The sequence below is a fragment of the Ictidomys tridecemlineatus genome, chromosome 11, assembly GCF_052094955.1.
Source record: "Ictidomys tridecemlineatus isolate mIctTri1 chromosome 11, mIctTri1.hap1, whole genome shotgun sequence".
Taxonomy (NCBI): domain Eukaryota; kingdom Metazoa; phylum Chordata; class Mammalia; order Rodentia; family Sciuridae; genus Ictidomys; species Ictidomys tridecemlineatus.
Window position 1 is genome coordinate 22,020,458 of NC_135487.1, and position 19,078 is coordinate 22,039,535.

The 19,078-nt window shown below is 46.8% G+C and overlaps 1 protein-coding gene across 3 annotated transcripts; it reads left to right on the forward strand.

Annotated features, from left to right (window-relative positions):
• The first annotated feature begins 1,064 nt into the window (after positions 1-1,064).
• Positions 1,065-18,032, forward strand: Txlna (taxilin alpha). Of its 3 annotated transcripts, none has more exons than XM_005317741.5 (11): positions 1,065-1,209; positions 1,566-1,960; positions 2,581-2,919; positions 4,407-4,498; positions 6,659-6,829; positions 10,190-10,384; positions 12,191-12,310; positions 12,549-12,623; positions 13,076-13,168; positions 13,631-13,726; positions 14,584-18,032. In XM_005317741.5, the coding sequence occupies exons 2-11, from the start codon at positions 1,795-1,797 to the stop codon at positions 14,908-14,910; spliced, it is 1,674 nt and encodes a 557-aa protein (XP_005317798.2). In that variant the 5' UTR covers positions 1,065-1,209; positions 1,566-1,794; the 3' UTR covers positions 14,911-18,032. The 3 variants fall into 3 exon arrangements, with proteins under 3 accessions (XP_005317798.2, XP_040144232.2, XP_013219533.2); XM_040288298.2 differs by having other exon boundaries at positions 1,076-1,209; positions 1,781-1,960; XM_013364079.4 differs by lacking the exon at positions 1,065-1,209 and having other exon boundaries at positions 1,448-1,960.
• Positions 18,033-19,078: the final 1,046 nt, after the last annotated feature.

A 19,078-nucleotide genomic window follows, 5' to 3' on the forward strand; every position in this document is an offset into this window, starting at 1 on the left:
AGACAGGGGATGGAGAGAACTGACTGGAAACAGAAACCAAACAGGAATTAAGTTCAAATTCCAGGTGTAAGATTTTTGAGCTTCATTACGTTATCTATAGACAGTGAGAATAAAGAATGGATCTTTCTTTGGAAAGAATGTTTGGCCTTTTTCAGCATTAGTTCATGTGCAACCTGAACTTTGTAGAGTGAGCCAAAGAAAAGCCTTATGAATCTACCTGAGGCCAAAATGCTCATGCAAGGACCCCTTCCTAATTGATCGGCTGCCAACTGGTGATGGAGAGAGGAAAAAAATAATGTTCTTTTACAAGTTACCTGAACTTCACTTTAGGGAAAGATGGCCATGGTGGTTATTTCTTCTCTGAGTAAAAGGCAGGGTAGCAAGTAGCTAAGATGGGTGTCAGACTTCCTGGTTTGAATCCCTGCTTTGGCCAGTCAATATTTATGCGGCCTTGGAAAAGTTTTCTAGCTTTTATCTTACTGTCCCCCACCCCCACATTACAGGACAAAAATTATTTATCTGGAATAACTGGGGATGGAGCTACTGGTAAAGGTGAATCTTGGCTAAGTGCAGCGTCGCAAGCCTGTGATTCCAGCCACTGTAATGCCAGCCAAATGGGAGGCTGAGATACTGGGAAAGCACACTATTGGCGCCCAAAGCCTCCGGGGCGGTAAGGAAAAGAAAATGAATGCCCATAGCCAACTAGTGATTAACCCTGGACTGCAGATCTGATTCCCCGCGCGGAACTCTCCCTCAAGCTCACAGATTTCCTGGGTAGTCAAGGATGTGTGTGGCCAAGGAAGAAGGGCTGATGGAGTCGTGCAGAAAACAAAAGGTAGGCGCAAGGGTTTGGGGGCCGAATCGCAGTGTCTGCGCGATAGAAACGAGGCTGAGTGGGCACCCGTGGAGAATGACTGGCGCCTTTCGGACTTCCAAGGTATTCTGCCTCCCAGGACGAAAAGCCCTTTCTATTGCATCTTGGGAGCTGTGACTAACCCCGATGCATGGAGGGACGGGTAGTCTTTCCCTCCCCTGCTTCCGCTACGCTCCCGCCTCAAAGGCCGCCTTCATCCATCTTTCCCAGCAACCTCCGCGCCAGCGCCGGCCGCTGATTGGCTGCAGTAAGAGCAGGCAGCCTGCCGGCAGCGGTTACCCGGGGTTTCCGGTACTAGGCCAGAGCGGGGAACGCCGTCCGACGTCGGCGGTGAGGTGAGTACAGCTGCGGTCGGTAGGACGAGAGTGTCAAAGGGCCTATGGGCCCGGACACATCGGCTACTGAGGGAATCGCGTCAATTCCGTGCGTGGGCTGTAGCGAGGCGGTCGTCCTGCGCATGCGCGGGCGTTCGGCGCGGCTGAAGGGCGCGCGGGGCGTGGGTGGCTACGCGCGCGCGCGCGCGAGGCCCACGTGGGGCCTGGGGGGCGGGGGAGGGGTCGGGACTCGAGCGTCCCGCCACGTCAGTCTGCGGCCGGGAGCCAATCCCGCGCTAGGATTGCGGTGAGGGGGCCGTGTTCGTGCCGGGAAGTGGCTCTGGGAGAAAAGAGGCCTCTTTCCTCACCCCCTTCAGGAGCAGCGCCCCGACAGCCTGCCAGGGCCCGCCAGGGCCCCCTGACTGGCCAGAAACCGAGTACCATTGACTCCCTCCGGCGAAGTCCGACCAGGTTGTTTGTTGGCAGAAGCTTTGTGCGCCTGGTGTTGGAATTCCTGGTCCAGGCTGCGAAGAATTTGGAAGTCTGGAAAATAGCAAGTGTGTGTGTTTCTAAAGGTCTGCCTCTAACCTAGCATTACAAATCACAATGAAGAACCAAGACAAAAAGAATGGGGCTGCCAAACAGTCCAACCCAAAAAGCAGCCCCGGGCAGCCGGAAACAGGACCAGAGGGACCCCAGGGGCGGCCCAGCCAGTCGGCACCTGCGACAGAAGCTGAAGGTTCCACCAGCCAGGCGCCTGGGAAGACGGAGGGTGTGTGCCAGCTCTGCTTTTCCGTGGGCAGGGGGAGGGGTTTATGGTACCAGCCTTGCTCCTGGAGTTAGAGGTTGAGGCCACTGTTTACCCAGAAAGGAGGAAATACCGAGTGGGAGGAGATAGTGCCCCTTCTGTGCGAGCCCCATGGGGACATGGTAGAGCCTTCCCTCTTAAGACCTGGAACAGAACTCTTGGGAGTAGGCTCTGGCAGGATTTAATCAGGTGGCGTCCAAATGAGACAACCGTCAGCAAAGCAGTGTCCCCACTAGATATACCTCAGTCACCATTGGGTAGTTGTCCTTAATATTGGAGGCATTTCTAGAACTATTTGAATAGCAAGACCTAGCTTTTGAAGGGAAGGAGATGGATTAGAAGCTCCTGCTCTATGCCAGCCCTGCCCTATGTGTTGGATACTTAATGTTTGATTTCTCCTGTGCTCATAACATATTTGGGTGGTAGTAAGAAATAGGTAAATCATTTTGTAAGTTAATAAACTGAGGTTTAAAGAAGTTAGACAACATTTAACCCAAACTAGTGAGTTTGGGTCTGAAAAAAATGCCAACCCATAGCGTAACCATCTTACTTCTCATTCTACCTCTTGTTTTTTCTTGCTGAAGGGGCTCAAGCCAAAGCAGTTCAGTCTGGGGCCCTCCGTGATGTCTCAGAGGAGTTGAGCCGCCAGTTGGAGGATATCCTGAGTACATACTGTGTTGACAACAATCAGGGGGGCCCAGGGGAGGATGGAGCACAGAGTGAGCCAGCTGAACCTGAAGATGCAGAGAAGTCCCGGACATATGCAGCAAGGAATGGGGAGCCTGAGCCAGGAACCCCTGTAGTCAATGGCGAGAAGGAAACCTCCAAGGGAGAGCCATGCACAGAAGAAATCCGTGCAAATGATGAGGTTGGAGACCGGGACCACCGAAGGCCACAGGAGAAGAAGAAAGCCAAGGGTCTGGGTGAGAAAGGGCAGCTTTTTGGAATGCTAGTGAGGGGAGGGAGTTTGGTTCTGGCATTCCATGGAACTAGCCTGCCCTGCTAGAATTCAGAGAAAAGTTTACTTCTCAGAGCAGCTGGTTTCCATAGTTTAATCAAGGCAAGGGATGCTGGATATTCTTTATTCAAAGCCTCCTGGTCTTGGGAGCAAGTGGGGCTAAAATCTAGCTGGTTCTCTTGCTGAGAAAATGAAGAGCAGGAGCCTTTGATAGACTTTTTTGAGGGGGAAGGGGATGGAACTGAGGACTGAACTAAAGGGCACTCAACCACTGAGCAACATCCCCAGCCTTATTTTCTATTTTATTTAGAGACAGGGTCTGACTAAGTTGCTTAGTGCCTCACTTGGAACTCGAGATCCTCCTGCCTCAGCCTCCTGAGCCACTGGGATCAAGGGCGTGCGCCACAACACAGGGTCCTAGATAGACTCTTGAGCACCACTTCTAACCTGCTATGTGACCTTGGGCATGTCCTTTATCTCTTTGGATTTTAATATCCACATCTACATTAAGAGAATTGGACTAAACAAGGGTTGAAAACCAAAACCCAGTTGTCTGGATAAGCTAAATTAGACAGGAGGCCTTATGAGAACCAAGAGTGGGCCTGATTCAACCTGATTCAGCCACAGTTGCATGCACTCAACTGAATAGCTTAACAAAAGGCAACTAAAGTAGTAGAAACCAAATAAAACCCATCTGTGGGTTGAATTGGGCCTCTGTCACTGGCTAGCAGTTTTCATGATGATTTCTTCAGGCCTTCCAGGGCTAACACTTCAGGAGCCTGGTCTATGCTGTGTACAGAGGAGGCCTTCAGGGGAGGCAGATGGAAGGCTCCATAATTCAGGCACAAGACAGTAAGGAAAAAGCAGTGACAGTTCAACAGCTGTGCGTATGTGTTTAAGAATCTAGGTTAGGTCCCTGTCGTAGTCCCTATTCCCCTAACTTTTTTTTTTAAATACTTAGGACCACATATATGGAAAGGATATTCATTTTAAAATTCACCATTTGGCTACATTTGTTGGCAGGAGTTAATTTCTCAAGGAGACCAGGACTCTTATTGCTACCTCTGTCAGAAAGGCCATCCTTGCATTGAAACAGTAGCATTAGGTCACCTTTTGTCATTTGGTAGAGAAGGCAGTTTTTTCCTCCTACTAGTGCTACTCGACCAAGGGGATTCCACAAAAATTCAGTCCTTTATTTAATAAGCATTCATTAATGAACACATGCTTTGTGGTGAGACTATGGACACTACTGATGCTGCAATGATGTGCAGGATTCAGTTGGTTCCAACCTTGTTGAAGCACCTAGTCTAGTAGAGAACGTGGCCAACAGGCAAAACAGAAAGTGTGATAGGGGAGGGTTACCTCAGTGCTCATAAGTGTGAGCCTGAGAATGGGTGAGGGGAGGTGAGCCCTGAGAAGGGGCTCCTCACCTTTGCTCCTTTTGCTTTATAGGGAAGGAGATCACGTTGCTGATGCAGACACTGAACACACTAAGCACCCCAGAGGAGAAGCTGGCAGCTCTGTGCAAGAAGTATGCTGAACTGGTCAGTTTGCCCCTTCCACTGGCATCCCCCTGCCTTTGTAAAGTCAACAGACCACCTGGCATAGGGCTATGTGGGGCAAGTGACTAGCTTAATTCCTGTTCAACCTTTCTCTGAACCTTTCCCTCATCTATTAAATCGGAGTCAATTCCCATCCCCCCACTTTAGTGCTAACAATGAGGTAAAACTTCACATTGTACTGAGAATTGAACTCAAGGGCACTCAACACTGAGCCAACCTCAGCCTTATTGTATTTTATTTAGAGGCAGGTTCTCACTGAATTGCTTAGCACCTCACTTTTGCTGAGGCTGGGGCTTTGAACTCCTGATACTCCTGCCTCAGCCTCCCGAGCCACTGGGATTACAGGAGTGTACCACCATGCCTGGCAAAACTTTGCATTTCTTAAAAGAAATTTTTTTGGGGGCTGGGGGTTATTAAGGATTGAACCCAGGGTGCTTAACCCCTGAGCCACATCCCCAGCCCTTTTTTATATTTTATTTAGACACAGGGTCTTGCTGAGTTGCTAAGTTGCTGAGACTGGCCTTTGAACTTGAGATCCTCCTGCCTCAGCTTCCCAAGCTGCTGGGATTATAGGCGTGCACCACCATGCCTGGCTTAAAAGAAATTTCTGAAAGAGCAATTCCCAGGTGGTAGAGCCCTACCTAGCTCCTAGTTTGTCAAATTCTATGTGATCTTGCCATAGTGTACTTTTGGATACATCTTCCTAAAATAAGGAGATGCATAGGGCCATTATCACATTAACAAAATTAATGCTAGTCATTTGCTATTTATTTCCCTTTTTCCTCCAGAGCAGTTTTTCATCTCACTGCCTCTTGTTTTTTTTCTTTATGAAATCAAGTGTATTGCAGAACCAGTTTAATTGTCCTGTATGAGGCATTATTTCTACCTTTATTGTCTTTGTAGTAGCATTTAACTTGTCCCTTTACCTTCGTAGTTCCACTAAGTAAAATGGAAGTTAGCTCTAAAAATTTGATGCAATTGAGGTTCAACATTTGCAAAAATAATTATTCTTAGGTAGTATACTCTGTTTCTTGTAGCATCACAAGAAATACCAAGTGTAGTCTTCCCTCTTTTGGTGTTGAAAGTGTTGACTATATTCAAAGGGGTCAGCCAAATCCCTCTGGACAGGTTTCACATCAGAATTTGAATTAACAGGTTCATCTGTTAATGGTCATTACCTATTTTATTTTATTTTATTATTATTATTGCTGTTTACCTATTTTAGAATTCTTTAATTCCATCCACATTTCTTTTTAAAGAAAATTTTTTTAACCTTGATTTTATTTATTTCTAAGTGGTGCTGACGATTGAACCCAGGGTCTCATACTTGGTAGGCGAGCGCCGTACCACTGAGCCACAACCCGAGTCCCTCCATCCACATATAACTGGTTATTCTGTTCTGGAAGAAATTTGTCTGGAAAATGGGGGCAATCATAACCTGACTAATGGGATTTTTTTAATAACTAAAATAAAAAGGAAATCACCTTGGGCTGGGTATGTAGCGCAGTAGTAGAGCACTTGGCCTGGCCTACATGATGCCCAGTATCACAGAGTAAAAAGAAGAAGAAAATAACCTCCATTTTGGATAATCTGGCCAGGGAAAGAGGTTAAGGACTGTCAGGCCCAGGAATCACAGTTGTCTATTGATACTGAAATAACCAAAAATGAGAATAGGAATTGTGTAGAGAAAAAGAGTGAACCAGAACTGAAGTCTGAGAGGAATTAGAGGCAGCAATAGGGTCTGTGAATGTGTCTGAGGTGGGGTAGCAGGTAATTTCATCATAGTGTGAGAGTGTCCAGCAAGTTGGGGCCATGCAGTGGTCTGACGTATCTTGAGAATTCTATACCTAAAGTCAGAGCTAGGATAGAAGCTGATCTGCTGGTTGTGTGACCTTACTGGTCATAGTGAGTGTGCATTCCTATATTCCTAAGATGGACCCTTGAGTTAATGTGAGGAATTCACAGGAGGAGCATATAGATCACCAACATTGTGGGCCTATAAGAGTTCTCCTGGCCTGAGCTGCTTCATCTGGTGTCTGGGGATAGGCCAGTGCTCAGCTCAGGAGTTCTTAGAGCTACATAATCCCCATAAGGAGACATCTCCCCCCTGCCCCAGGTGTTCAGTGTCCTCCCTATCCCCAGCTGGAAGAACATCGGAATTCACAGAAGCAGATGAAACTCCTGCAGAAGAAACAGAGCCAACTGGTACAAGAGAAGGACCACCTGCGCGGGGAGCATAGCAAGGCTGTCCTGGCCCGCAGCAAGCTTGAGAGTCTGTGCCGTGAGCTGCAAAGGCACAATCGCTCCCTCAAGGTAGGCCAGGGGGCCTCTCTCTCTGATCACTGGTCTTTGATTGGCTTTCCCCTCAAAAAGTAGTGTAGGTTCACATTATACAAACACTTCACATCCAGTAATGCCCCACCTTCAAGAGAACTGCAACCATTGACATGTACTTGTCTTGAATAAGGTAAAGGTTAAGACAACTCGAAATGCAGTGGTCTTAGTATTTCTCAATTAGATGGCAGTCCCATCCTGTTAGTCACCTTTCCCTTTTTATAACAAATACCTGAGAAAATCAACTTAGGCCTGAGGGGAAGGCAAGGCAGAACAAAACTGCTCACCTCAGTGCTGGGAAGAGGCCACTGGTCCCACCAACCCCTTTTGGGACATACTTCCAATGACCTAAAGATATTTCAGTAGGCCCCACCTCTTTTTTTTTTTTAATAGAACTAGGAATGGAACTCAGGGTCTTATGCATGCTAGGCAAGCACTCTGCCACTGAACTATACCCCTAGCCCTTTTTATTTTATTTATTTATTTAATTTTGAGAGAGAGTCTCACTAAGTTGCCCACACTGGCCTCAAATTTGGGATCCTCCTGCTTCAACCCCTTGAGTAGCTAGGATTATAGCCATATGTCACAGCATCTGGCTAGGTCCCCATCTCTTTCTACTAGTGCCACACTGGGGACCAAGCCTTTACTACATAAATCTTTACAGGGGACAAAAATCTAAACTATAGCAACTACTAAGCAGATATCCAGTGCTTATCTCAGAGATTATTAGGATCCTGGATCCTGGGCAACTCCTAGGGTGGGTGGGGTCAGTGTGGTTAAAGCCTTGTTACTACCATGTCAGCAAGATAGGGGTTTGGTTGGTTGTTTTTGTACTGGGAATTGAACTCAGGGACACTCTACCACTGAGCCACATCCCCAGCCCTAATTTATATTTTATTTAGAGACAGAGTCTCACTGAGTTGCTTAATACCTTGCCATTGCTGAGGCTGGCTTTGAACTCACAATCCTCCTGCCTCAACCTCCTGAGCTGCTGGGATTATAGGCATGTGGCATCACACCTGGCAGCAAAATAGGTTTTTGCATATATCCTCCCAAGTTTTTATATTTCTTATAGAATTTGAATATGAATATACAGTGTATTGCAACTTGTTTTTCTTTGTCTATTCTAGGATTGAACCCAGGGGATTAAGCATGTTAAGTAAGCACTCTGCCACTAAAGTATAGTCCCAGCACTTTATTGAATTTTATTCTGGGACAGCCTGCCCAATTGCTCAGGCTAGCCTTAAATTCATGTAATTCAGAATTCCGAATCCTCCTTAAATTCAGAATCCTCCTGCTTCGTCCTCCTGAGTTGCCAGGATTGTAGGCATGGGCCACTAAATTTACAGTGTTGCACACCTGTTATTCCAGCTACTCGAGAACCCGAGGCAAGAGGATCACAAGTTTGAGGACAGCCTGTGCAACTTGCAAGACTTTGTCTCAAAAAAAAATAAAAAGGGCTTAGGTTGTAGTTCAATAGTAGAGTACACCAGCTTTGTCTCCGGTACTGCGGCAAAAAGTAAAATAATATAAATTTATTAAAGGTGACAAAAGTAAAGTTTTACATACAAATTATATATATGTATATATAATATATATATATAAGTATATATAAAATTTACTTTTATTTTTTGTAGTACTGGGGATTAAACTTAGGGGCATGTTACCACTAAGTAACATCTCCAGCCCTATTTTGTATTTTGTTTAGAGACAGGGTCTCCCTGAGTTGCTTAGTACATCACTTTTGCTGAGGCTGGCTTTGAACTTTCGATCCTCCTGCCTCCGCTTCCTGAGCTGCTGGGGTCACAGGCATGTGTGCCGCTGCTCCCAGCATATACTGTTCTTTTTTTTGTCACTTTATATAACATCTTATTTTTTTCCTCTCTGTTCATGCAGCAATATCATTCTTTTTTTACAGCAGTGTTGGGTGGATATATGTGTGCTTTTCTTTTGGTACTGGGAATCGAACCCAAGGGTGCTTTACTGCTAAGGCACATTCCTAGCCCTGTTTTGTTTTTTTCCTTTTTTTTTTTTTTTTTTTGAGACAAGGTCTCACTAAGTTGCTTAGGGCATCATAAAGTTGCTGAGGCTAGAGTTGTTTCCAACTTGGTTTTTTTTGTTTTTTTTTTTAACTGGAGATTGAACCCAGGGGCCTTAACCACCAAGCCACATCCTCAGCCCTTTTGTTTTCTATTTTATTTAGAGTCAGAGTATTGCCAAGCTCCTTAGGGCCTGGCTGAGTTGCTGAGGCTGGCCTTGACCTTTTGATTCTCCTGCCTCAGTCTCCTGAGCCACAGGGATTACAGGCATGCACTATCACATCCGGCTTCCAATTTTTCATGATTACATAGAGAGCTACAATGAAAATTCTTATTGTATATATCCACAGCCATTTATGTAGAATTTGTAGGATAAATTGCATAAGTGAAATAGCTGGGTCAAAGACTATGCACATTTTTTAATAGATTTTTCTAGATTGCCTTTTTTGAGAGCAGGGAGGGTACCAGGGATTGAACTCAGGCATTCGACCACTGAGCCACATCCTCAGTCCTATTTTGTATTTTATTTAAAGTCAGGGTCTCCCTGAGTTGCTTAGTGCCTTGCCATTGCTGAGGTTGGCTTTTGAAGTTGCAGTCCTCCTGCCTCAGCCTCCTGGGCCACTGGGATTATAAGCAAGCCCCACTGCCCAGTTTAGATTGCCTTCTAATGAGGTGGCAGTATATCCCAACCAGCAATATCTGATTGTCTAATTTTATACTATTCTATTGCCCTGGGTATTATTAACTTTTAACAACTTGCTTTCTGGGGTTTCAGGGAAGATAAAAGCACATTAAAACAGGAATACTTAATCTGCAGCCAGGTGGAGTAGCACATAGCTGTAATCTCATCTACTTAGGAGGCTTTGGCAGGAGTATCAAAGGTTCAAGGCCTTTTTGAGCAACTCAATCTTAGTGAGATCCCATCTCAAAAATTTAAGAGAGTTAGAGGGTGCTGGGGATATAGCTCAGTGGTAGAGGTTTTGTCTAGCCTTCATGAAGACCTGCTTCAATTCCCAATACTGCCAACAAAAAGAATATCTAAAATATTTTTTCTGGAGAATTTAGGAGGTCTAAGCTGTTTCAAAATGTAGCTGCATTTTTTCAGGGAATTTCATTGGATATCAATTGATTTACAGAGGGGTACATTAGGAAACATCATTGAATGACATCCTGCAGCCTGGCTCCAGGCTTAGTGGCAGAGAGGGCTCTTGGCACAGATCCCTGTGGGATAGTTGTGGGAGCCTTGTGTTGCTGGCTAGGGAACAGTGGATGATGATGCTGGGCTGGCTTCTCTGCCCAGGAAGAAGGTGTGCAGCGTGCCCGAGAGGAAGAGGAGAAGCGCAAGGAGGTGACCTCACATTTCCAAGTGACACTGAATGACATTCAGCTGCAGATGGAACAGCATAACGAGCGTAACTCCAAACTGCGCCAGGAGAATATGGAGTTGGCTGAGAGGCTTAAGAAACTAATTGAGCAGTATGAACTTCGAGAGGAGGTGAGGTTGTCATGGATAACAGTGGTGACCATCAGATTGTGAGGCTCTTGGTGTGTGCTGGGTACTAAAGCAGCACACTTCAGTCTTCATTCCATTCTTCCTCCTTCCTTGAAAAGAGGAATATTATTCCTCATAGATGATAAACTTCAGTTGGAGAAGAGACCAGCCTACAACCACACAGTTCACAGTTCCTGTTTTAAAGAACAAGGCCATGTATCTGTTTGAGTTAAAACTATCCACATTTTAAAATGGAGGTGTGTGGTATACCTCCAGCAAAGCTTGGGGCAGCACCTCCAAATCAGACACTTTAGCATTGAAACTTCTAGATACTTCCCTAGATTATAAATAGGTTTACAGTGGTACATTTGAGGTTTGACTGGCAGATTTTGGTATTTCAGTTTTCAGAACTTTTCTTATTTCATTTTTATTTTTTGTGTTAGTGGAGATTGAACCCATGGATCCCACATGCTAGGTAAAAGCTCTACACCTGAGCTACATCCCCAATGTTTTTTAGGCTTTTTGGAATTTGGAATTCCAGGGGAAATGCTGGACCTGTAGTAGGTATGGAATCCAGGGGATATAACCACTGATTTGCGTGCTGCTTGGCTGCCCCTGCCACTTGGAAGGTCAGGGTGTCCCTACCTTGGCTAACATTGGCTGTTGTAGCAGGCACTTAAAACATTCAGTCCCTTTTGCCAGTCATGTGTTTTCTGGTCATGAGAAGGGAAATGTGCAGCTACCTTACAGGCCTGGCTGGGGACCTTCTTTGAACCAGGTGCCTAGCGGGATATAGGCAGGACCTGCTCTCTTGGGATTGCTTTTCAGTATCGTGATTGTGTTGTACAGGACCTAGAGGGGAATCCTTGACCCACCCCTTAATTCTTTGTTCCTTGGGGGAAAGGATGCTTGTGGTTTGAGGGGAGTTAGTCTGGTTTGGGCCCTGAGCTCCCAGAGACATGAAGTCTTTCTGGGCCACTAGAGTGAAGTACCACCTCCCAAGAATCTGAGGAATCTCTCCTTCCTTCCCCCAAGGCTGAAGGATTTAATGTTGCCTATGGAGGAGGAGATGCAAGTCAATCAGGCCCTGTAGCTTCTCACTCCCCTCCCTAGGTTCGAGTATTCCCACCTGCTCCTCCTGAGCCTCTGAATTTTAGATCACAGGTGACTGGAACTCATCCTTTCCCATACTGGACCTGTCCTCAAGATACCTTCCCTTCTCCATCTGAAAAATAGATTCCCTACATCCCTTTTATTCAGTAAGTCCAGGGGATTTTACCTTCAAAGTAACCTGTGAGTGTATCACCTTCTCCATCCTTCTCTGAACTGAGGTCCCCAGAGCTCCTCCAACAGTTAAGACAGCTATTCCTTGAGATGCATGGTCTAGTCTTTGTCTATAGAAATGGCAGTTCTCTGCCAAATGAGCTAGACTGTTCGTAGAAGTGCTACTTTGCCCTTTCTTCCCACTTACAAGGGAGTCAGGGACTGCAAACGTGAAGAATGCTGGCTCCATGAGGTGGTCAGTCTTGGAGCCAGAGGTTTGAGTGTATTGATTGCTTGGCTTCCTGGAATTAATTCCAGTCATTAACCCCTAAGCTTGCCCTAGTCAATCTCAATGGAAGAGAAACCAGGTGAAGTTGGGATGTTGACCATAATCTTGGTACATGGGGCCCACATCTTGTACATGTTGTTGAAGTCCAGTGTGTCAGATCATGATGAAGGTTAGGCAGTATGCCTGGTCTATGGATGGGGCCTCCTTGAGAAAGGGAGCTCCTAACGTGCAGAACCCTCTCATCATCTTACCTGCAGCATATTGACAAAGTCTTCAAACACAAGGACCTGCAGCAGCAGCTGGTGGATGCCAAGCTCCAGCAGGCTCAGGAGATGCTGAAGGAGGCAGAGGAGCGGCACCAGCGGGAGAAGGATTTTGTGAGGCTCAGGTCCCAGGACTGGGGTGGGGGGAGGGTATAAAGTGGTGGGATAGGTTCTGGTGCAGCTTGGAATCGACTTTGTATTGATGACAAGTTGTTGCCTGCTAGTCCAGTCAGTTGCCCATACAACAATCTAAGAGCAGGTAGCCTCAGTGAGGTCAGTGCTTGTAGAAAAAAGGCCAAACAGCCCCTGGAGCTTCTGACAATGTCTGGGATTCTGTCTTGGAAATAAATAGCTCCTGAAAGAGGCAGTGGAATCCCAGAGGATGTGTGAGCTGATGAAGCAGCAGGAGACCCACCTGAAACAGCAGGTAAGGTAGTGGAACCTGACCCTGGGCCCCATCCTGGGGGTAGTGAAATGGGACCTTCATTCTAGAAGTAGCTCTGCCTAGATTGCTATGTGACCTTGACTGAACCTTTGTTCTTGATTGCACCTCTGTGGTGGTGACCAGGTAGCTAAATGAACTCGGAGGACTTCATTCCTAGCTTGAAAGTTGTGTTGCTTTTGAGGAGATGGGGACAGAAGTTTGTCAAAAGTGGGGGGATCTTGATATTTTGAAATCACTCCAAATCTTCGTTTCCAAATTTAGCATTTTGGATTTATCCTTCCAAATACATGTTTGTTTTGTTTGTTTATTTGTTTTACTGGAAAACGATATCTGAACGCAGTTATTGGATCAAAGGGCCAGAGAGGTCTGAGTATATTGATCAGAGATACCTTCCAGAGAAGCCCAGTCTTACATGTGGATTTCTTTCTCACCAGCTTGCCCTGTACACAGAGAAGTTTGAGGAGTTCCAGAACACTCTTTCCAAAAGCAGTGAGGTATTCACCACATTCAAACAGGAAATGGAAAAGGTAATGATAGTCTAGACCATGTGTGGCTGCTGAATTGAACATGGAATCTGCCCCCACTCCATGGGGCCTCCTGGGAAGCTGTACATAGTTACTGTGATTGATATCTGTAGAGAGCTATCACAGCCTTTTCACCCTGGAGGAGGGGTACTCTGACCTTATATGTGTGTGTCTGTGTGTTGTCCTGGGGATGGTGAGGATGGAACCCAAGGCTTGAATGTAATAGGCAAGCTCTCTACTGCTGAGCTACATCACCAGCCCTGATAATGGACCTTTTTATCCTGGGCCTTGTATGTGTTAAGCATGCATTCTACCACTGAATATACCCCCAGCAGTAGACATTTAACTAGAGATTTCCTAACTGCGAGGTGGCACAGATGTGATGATCTTTCCCCACTTTGGAGACAGATTCTTAGGTAGCCCAGCTCTGACCATTTCCTTCCTTCCATCTATCATGTAACTCAGATGACTAAGAAGATCAAGAAGCTGGAGAAAGAAACTACCATGTACCGGTCCCGATGGGAGAGTAGCAACAAGGCCCTGCTTGAGATGGCTGAGGAGGTAGGTAGAGGGTGACTGGAGCTCGGGGCAGGGGATGCAGTGTATTAGGCTCTTTTATGTTCTGCCAGTCGGTGACTGCTAGTGTGAAGTGGAACTGGATTCCTGTGTATGTCTCTCCAAATTCAAAGGCAGTATTCCTATTCCCAAAGGGAGGTGGTGAGCCCCATGGTAAGTCTGCAGTTGAACCCCAGGGAGCAAGTGGAAAAATAGGTTGAAGAAGCAGAAAAATTAGGAGTGTCAGTGATTCATGTGGTTTGCATGCAGAGCAGCCCAGATAATTTTACTTTGTGGCTTATGGTATTAAAGAAAGGAGCTAACTCTGATGAAACACTTACTGTAGACCAGTCTTGCTGAATGTTTTGTTTTTTACTTTTTTTTTTTTAATATTTATTTTTTAGTTGTAGTTGGACACAATACCTCTACTTTATTAATTTATTTTTATGTGGTGCTGAGGATTGAACCCAGGGCCTCACATGTGCTAGGCGAGTGCTCTACTACTAAGCCAAAACTCCAACCCTAGCTGAATGTTTTAGATATGCCAGTTCACTGAACCCTCTCTTGAGACATAAGGTTGGTGTTAAGAGTCCTGTTTACAGATGAGATAAGCTCAAAAAATAAATGTTTTGCCAAGGTCATCTGGTAGAAACTGGAGGAATACATTGTCTAACAAAGCCATGCCCCTTCTCTGTACCATACTACCCCCAGGTGATAGCCAAGCCATAGCATAACCAGGGCTATTTACTGTAAGGGGCCAGCTTTTGACTGGGCTGCTCCCAGCCTTGTTGAATGTTTCCAACTAAGTGGCAGTGAGGTGGGAGATTGCTCACTACTACTGAAGAACCCATTTCTCTCCATAGAAAACACTTCGGGACAAAGAGCTGGAGGGCCTGCAGGTGAAAATCCAGCGGCTTGAGAAGCTATGCCGGGCACTGCAGACAGAGCGGAATGACCTGAACAAAAGGGTACAGGACCTGAGTGCTGGTGGCCACGGCCTCCTCACTGACAGTGGCCCTGAGCGGAGGCCAGAGGCAGCCCCTGTCTCCAAAGAGCAGGTTGGCGAGGGGCCTGGGGTTCAAGCACCCAACTCCCCAAGGGCCACAGAAGTTCCTGGCTGCTCAGGAACACCATCCACAGAAGAATCAGTCCATACAGGGCCCCAGGAGCCCACCTCTGCCACCGCCTAGAGAGCCTGGTGCTTGGGGTGTGCTGGGAAGGGAGCAGCAGCTCAGCCAGGCCTGGTCCATACAAGGCTCCCATGCTAAGCAGCCCATTGCTGAGGCCAGGGTGTTCTGACCTGGCTGGCATCTGATACTTGGCAATTTTGGATTTTGTGGGTCAGTTTTACATATATATGACATATGTGTACATTGGGCTTGCATTGAGGGTGGGGTGTACGGATGAAGTCAGTGGCTTTCCAGAGCCCTGGAAATCCACAAAATGGCTGCAGACAGGTGTTTACCACCACTACCCAGTACATAGTACTGTGTAGCAAGTTTGTATGATGAAAGTTCTTGTTGTACACCTGCCAGGTTCATTGTGAGCTAGTGAATCTCATAGAGGCATTGTCATCTGTAGCTGCCATCACAGAATGCTGGCAAGACAAGTGACATGAATGATTCCCTGCCTAATTTGAGGCTCATACCCCTCCCAGCCCTTCAGAGCTCATGACAGGTGATAACACCTGGGCCAGTCTGCATTCTTTGTGAGCAAGGCTTGGGCGGCTTGGGTTCTCCTAGCTCCCCTGGAGGCTCCATTGCTTTTTGTAGCCCGGGAATGGTGCCCATGCTCAAGAGTCTTGGCAGGGCACTTGGAGTTCGTGGTTGAGCTGCTTTCCTGCCTAGGACGAGGCACCTGGAAAATGTTTCTCTGTGGGATGATGTGCTGTTTGGGAGCCCCTTGGGCACTGCTTCCCCTGCCCTCTGATAGTGCCAGGACCAGGCCAATGTTGCTTCTCAGTAGCCTTATCATTCACAGGTGCCTCTCTAGCCTGCACAGATGATTGACAAGAGATCACCCAAAGGATTCTTTCTGAAGGTTTTTTGTTTTGCATGTTGATACTTCATACTGAGGATCTTCTGAGGAAGGAAAAGGGAGGGTGCTGTAGCAGTGGTACTGGGTGCCTGGCCTCCATTGTTCCACCCTTCACCATCCTACCTGGCTCCCTTGCCATGTTGGTGCTGAGGTTTCCTGTTTGGTAAGATCAGATTATTTAAGAGAAATGAAAGAGCTTCTTATGGCTTTGCCACAAGCTTGCCTATGGGTTTCAATCTTAGGAGGCTACCACTGGTTCCTACCACCACTGTCTCCATGCAGCAGCAGCTGGGCCAAAGGGCCAGCTGCCCTCTTGGCTTTACGGGTCTGTTTCTGCTCTCCTGACACCCCAACTGTGCAATCCTTGAGGTTTCCCTGACACCTCCTTGCCCAAGAAATGAGTCCTTGGGATTCCACCTCTTCTGTGTGGGAGCCCCCAGTTGTTGTCTGATAGGTAAAGAATGAGATTCAACAATAGACTGAGCCCTGGAAATCCATAAAATGGATGGAGATGGGTGTTTACCACCACTACCCAGTATATAGTACTGTGCAGCAAGTTTGTATGATGAAAGTTCTTGTTGTACACCTGCCAGGGTATTTACCACTCTTTGTATAGAGCAGTTTCTTGAGGCAACAGAATGAGTCTTGGAAGCAGGGCTCTGCTGGGTCTCTAGTGAGCTAAGAGCCTCAGACTAAGATAGGATGGGTAGGGTTTTGTTTCTTGATGTACTTCTTTGAACTAGTTTATTATTCCACAGGTCCCTTCATCTTCCCCTAGTCCTTAACTTAAATTCTCCCAGATAAATAGGTTCATGAAGAGTGTTATATAGTCCTGAATCATGTTGAGACTTAAGAGATGGCAAATGAATCCCACCCCTCTTTCCCTTGGGTATCACTGATCCACTTCACAGTGTGTTCTGCTAACCCATAGTATATTCTTAATTCACTGAATATGCCCCAGCAACAATGTAAGTAAGTCTTTGCCATCCTTGGCTGAGATCTGCTCTCCTGTGGAGAAGTGTTTTCCCAAGATCTTTTCCTTCCCTTCTTTGAAGTCCCTGTGTTTGGTATGTTCCATGCCTCTGCTGGCCCCAATAAGGCCTCCCTTCCCTGGCCCCTGTGCCAGGCTGAGGTGTAGAACTGCCAACTCCACAGAGGGTGTGCTAGATTACAGAGGTGCCGAGAGGAGTCAGAGCTGCCTTCCCCCTTGGAGAAAGTGGAAAGGCCTACAATGGCCTACATAATTGCCTGCCTCACTTTAGCTACCTCTTAAAGCCCATGGGGGGTTAGGTCTGTTGGATCCCAGTGTGATGGGATGGGAGGCTACAGTGTGTAGGTGGCCCCAGCTGGACTCCTCCAGGTCAGGACCAGGTGGAACCTTGGCTCTCAGCTCCACACATTTCTAGGCACCCAGATCAATCTGTAGATGGGGATTTCTTTTTCTTCCTCTCCATTGACCAAATCTTACCAATCACTACAGCTGCTCTGCTCACTCTGCTTTCCAAAGTCAGCCTGGGTGCCACTCTAACTGGCCAGGAGTCTGGGCCAGATGTGGGGGAGGTGGCCTGTCCATGAGTGAGGGCCAGTGCCTTCCTCACCCAGGTGAGTCCCATGCACATAACCTCAGTTTTAGGACCAAGAGCTGTGTTGGTTTCTTAGATTGTTAGTTTTCCCTCCAGGGGACCACAGTAGGTGAGGCTTAGAGCCTAGCAGTTGGCTGTGCGAACATGTGTAACTCATGTTCAAGACCTTGTCCAGCTGAGAGCTTCGTGCACACCAGATTTTGAGAGGTGTCAGCAGCACTTTTTGTTTGTTTGTTTGTTTGTTTTCCATGAGATTTTTGGACCACGGGCTGAGCTCAGGCACTTTGTGTACGAATGTTATTTCTGTAAAGACGGTTATTTAAGCCTCCTCCATTCCCACCATGTTGGCCCTACCAAGGACTGACTGAGAGGCCAGTGGAGCTGCCCTGTGCCGGGAGGCTGAAGCCTGCTGAACTGGTACTCCAGCCCTCACCTTGCACAGCACAGGGTTGATCACTTGGGACAGCCAGGCATTTGCCCGCTCCTCTCACTCTGCCTAGGGAAGGAGCTGCCTGTGTTCCTGTAACTGCTTTCCTTATGGTCCATCCTGGCCACCCAGACTTGTCTGAAGTTGTGCTGACAGCTTTTGGGGGAGGAGGGGAGTTAATCTCCTTTTGGTATTCACAACAGCCAGGGACTTGATATTGATGTATTTTAAACCACATTAAATAAAGAGTCTGTTGCCTTACTTATTCCTCTCTTGCCTTGTGGTCATTTGATGTTTTTGGATACATCTGGTCCCTGCCATCATCACTGATGTCTGGATCTACTGCAAAGTGGCTATGGCTATGCCTAGCATCCTTTACCTTCCAGTGTTTCCTCCTGCCTTTTGGGAGTCACCACAGACTCAGGACACTGACATTTACTTAAGCTGCCTTTGCCCTTGGCAAAGTTAGCATGTGAGATGATTTTTTTTTTTTTCCACTCAAAAAATGTTTCTGAGGGCTGGGGATGTGGCTCAAGCGGTAGCGCGCTTGCCTGGCATGCGTGCGCCCGGGTTCGATCCTCAGCACCACATACCAACAAAGATGTTGTGTCCGCCGAGAATTAAAAAATAAATATTAAAAAATTCTCTCTCTCTCTCTCCCCTCTCTCACTCTCAAAAAAAATGTCCCTGAGCCAGGCACAGTGGTGCATACCTGTTAATCCCAGCAGCTTTGGGAGCCTGAGGCAGGAGGATCACAAATTGAGACCAGCCTTAGCAACTTAGTGAGATCCAGTCGTTTTTTTTTTTTTCCCAAAGGCTGGGGATGTGGCTCAGTGGTTAAACACCCCTGGGTTAAAAAAAAAAAAAAAAAAGATTGTCCCTGGCATCTGGGGGCTCACAGACTAAAGAAGGGAAAAGGTCCTTTTAGGTATGGAAAGGCCAGTGGTACTACATGGGAGCAGAGAGGAGGCCCTTGCCCCCTTTGGCAAGGGAGAGGGGTAGATATCTAGAAGGGCCTTCTGACCTGAATGGCAGGCAAATGATTGACAAGTTCATGTAGTAATTAGGCAATTAACCTGGAAGTCCAGGTGAACTTATTAGAGGGTAAGGGAAATGAGGCTAGGGGCTCAAGCTTGTGCACCAGGCTAAGGAATTTAGGTCAAATCTAAAGGGCAGGGAAGAACCACTGAATGTTCAAATGGAAACCAGCACATACATACTTGTAATCCGGATGATTCCAGAGGCTGAAGCAGGAGGATTGCAAATTCAAGGCCAGCCTGGGCAATTTAGCAAGACTCAGCCTGAAAAAAT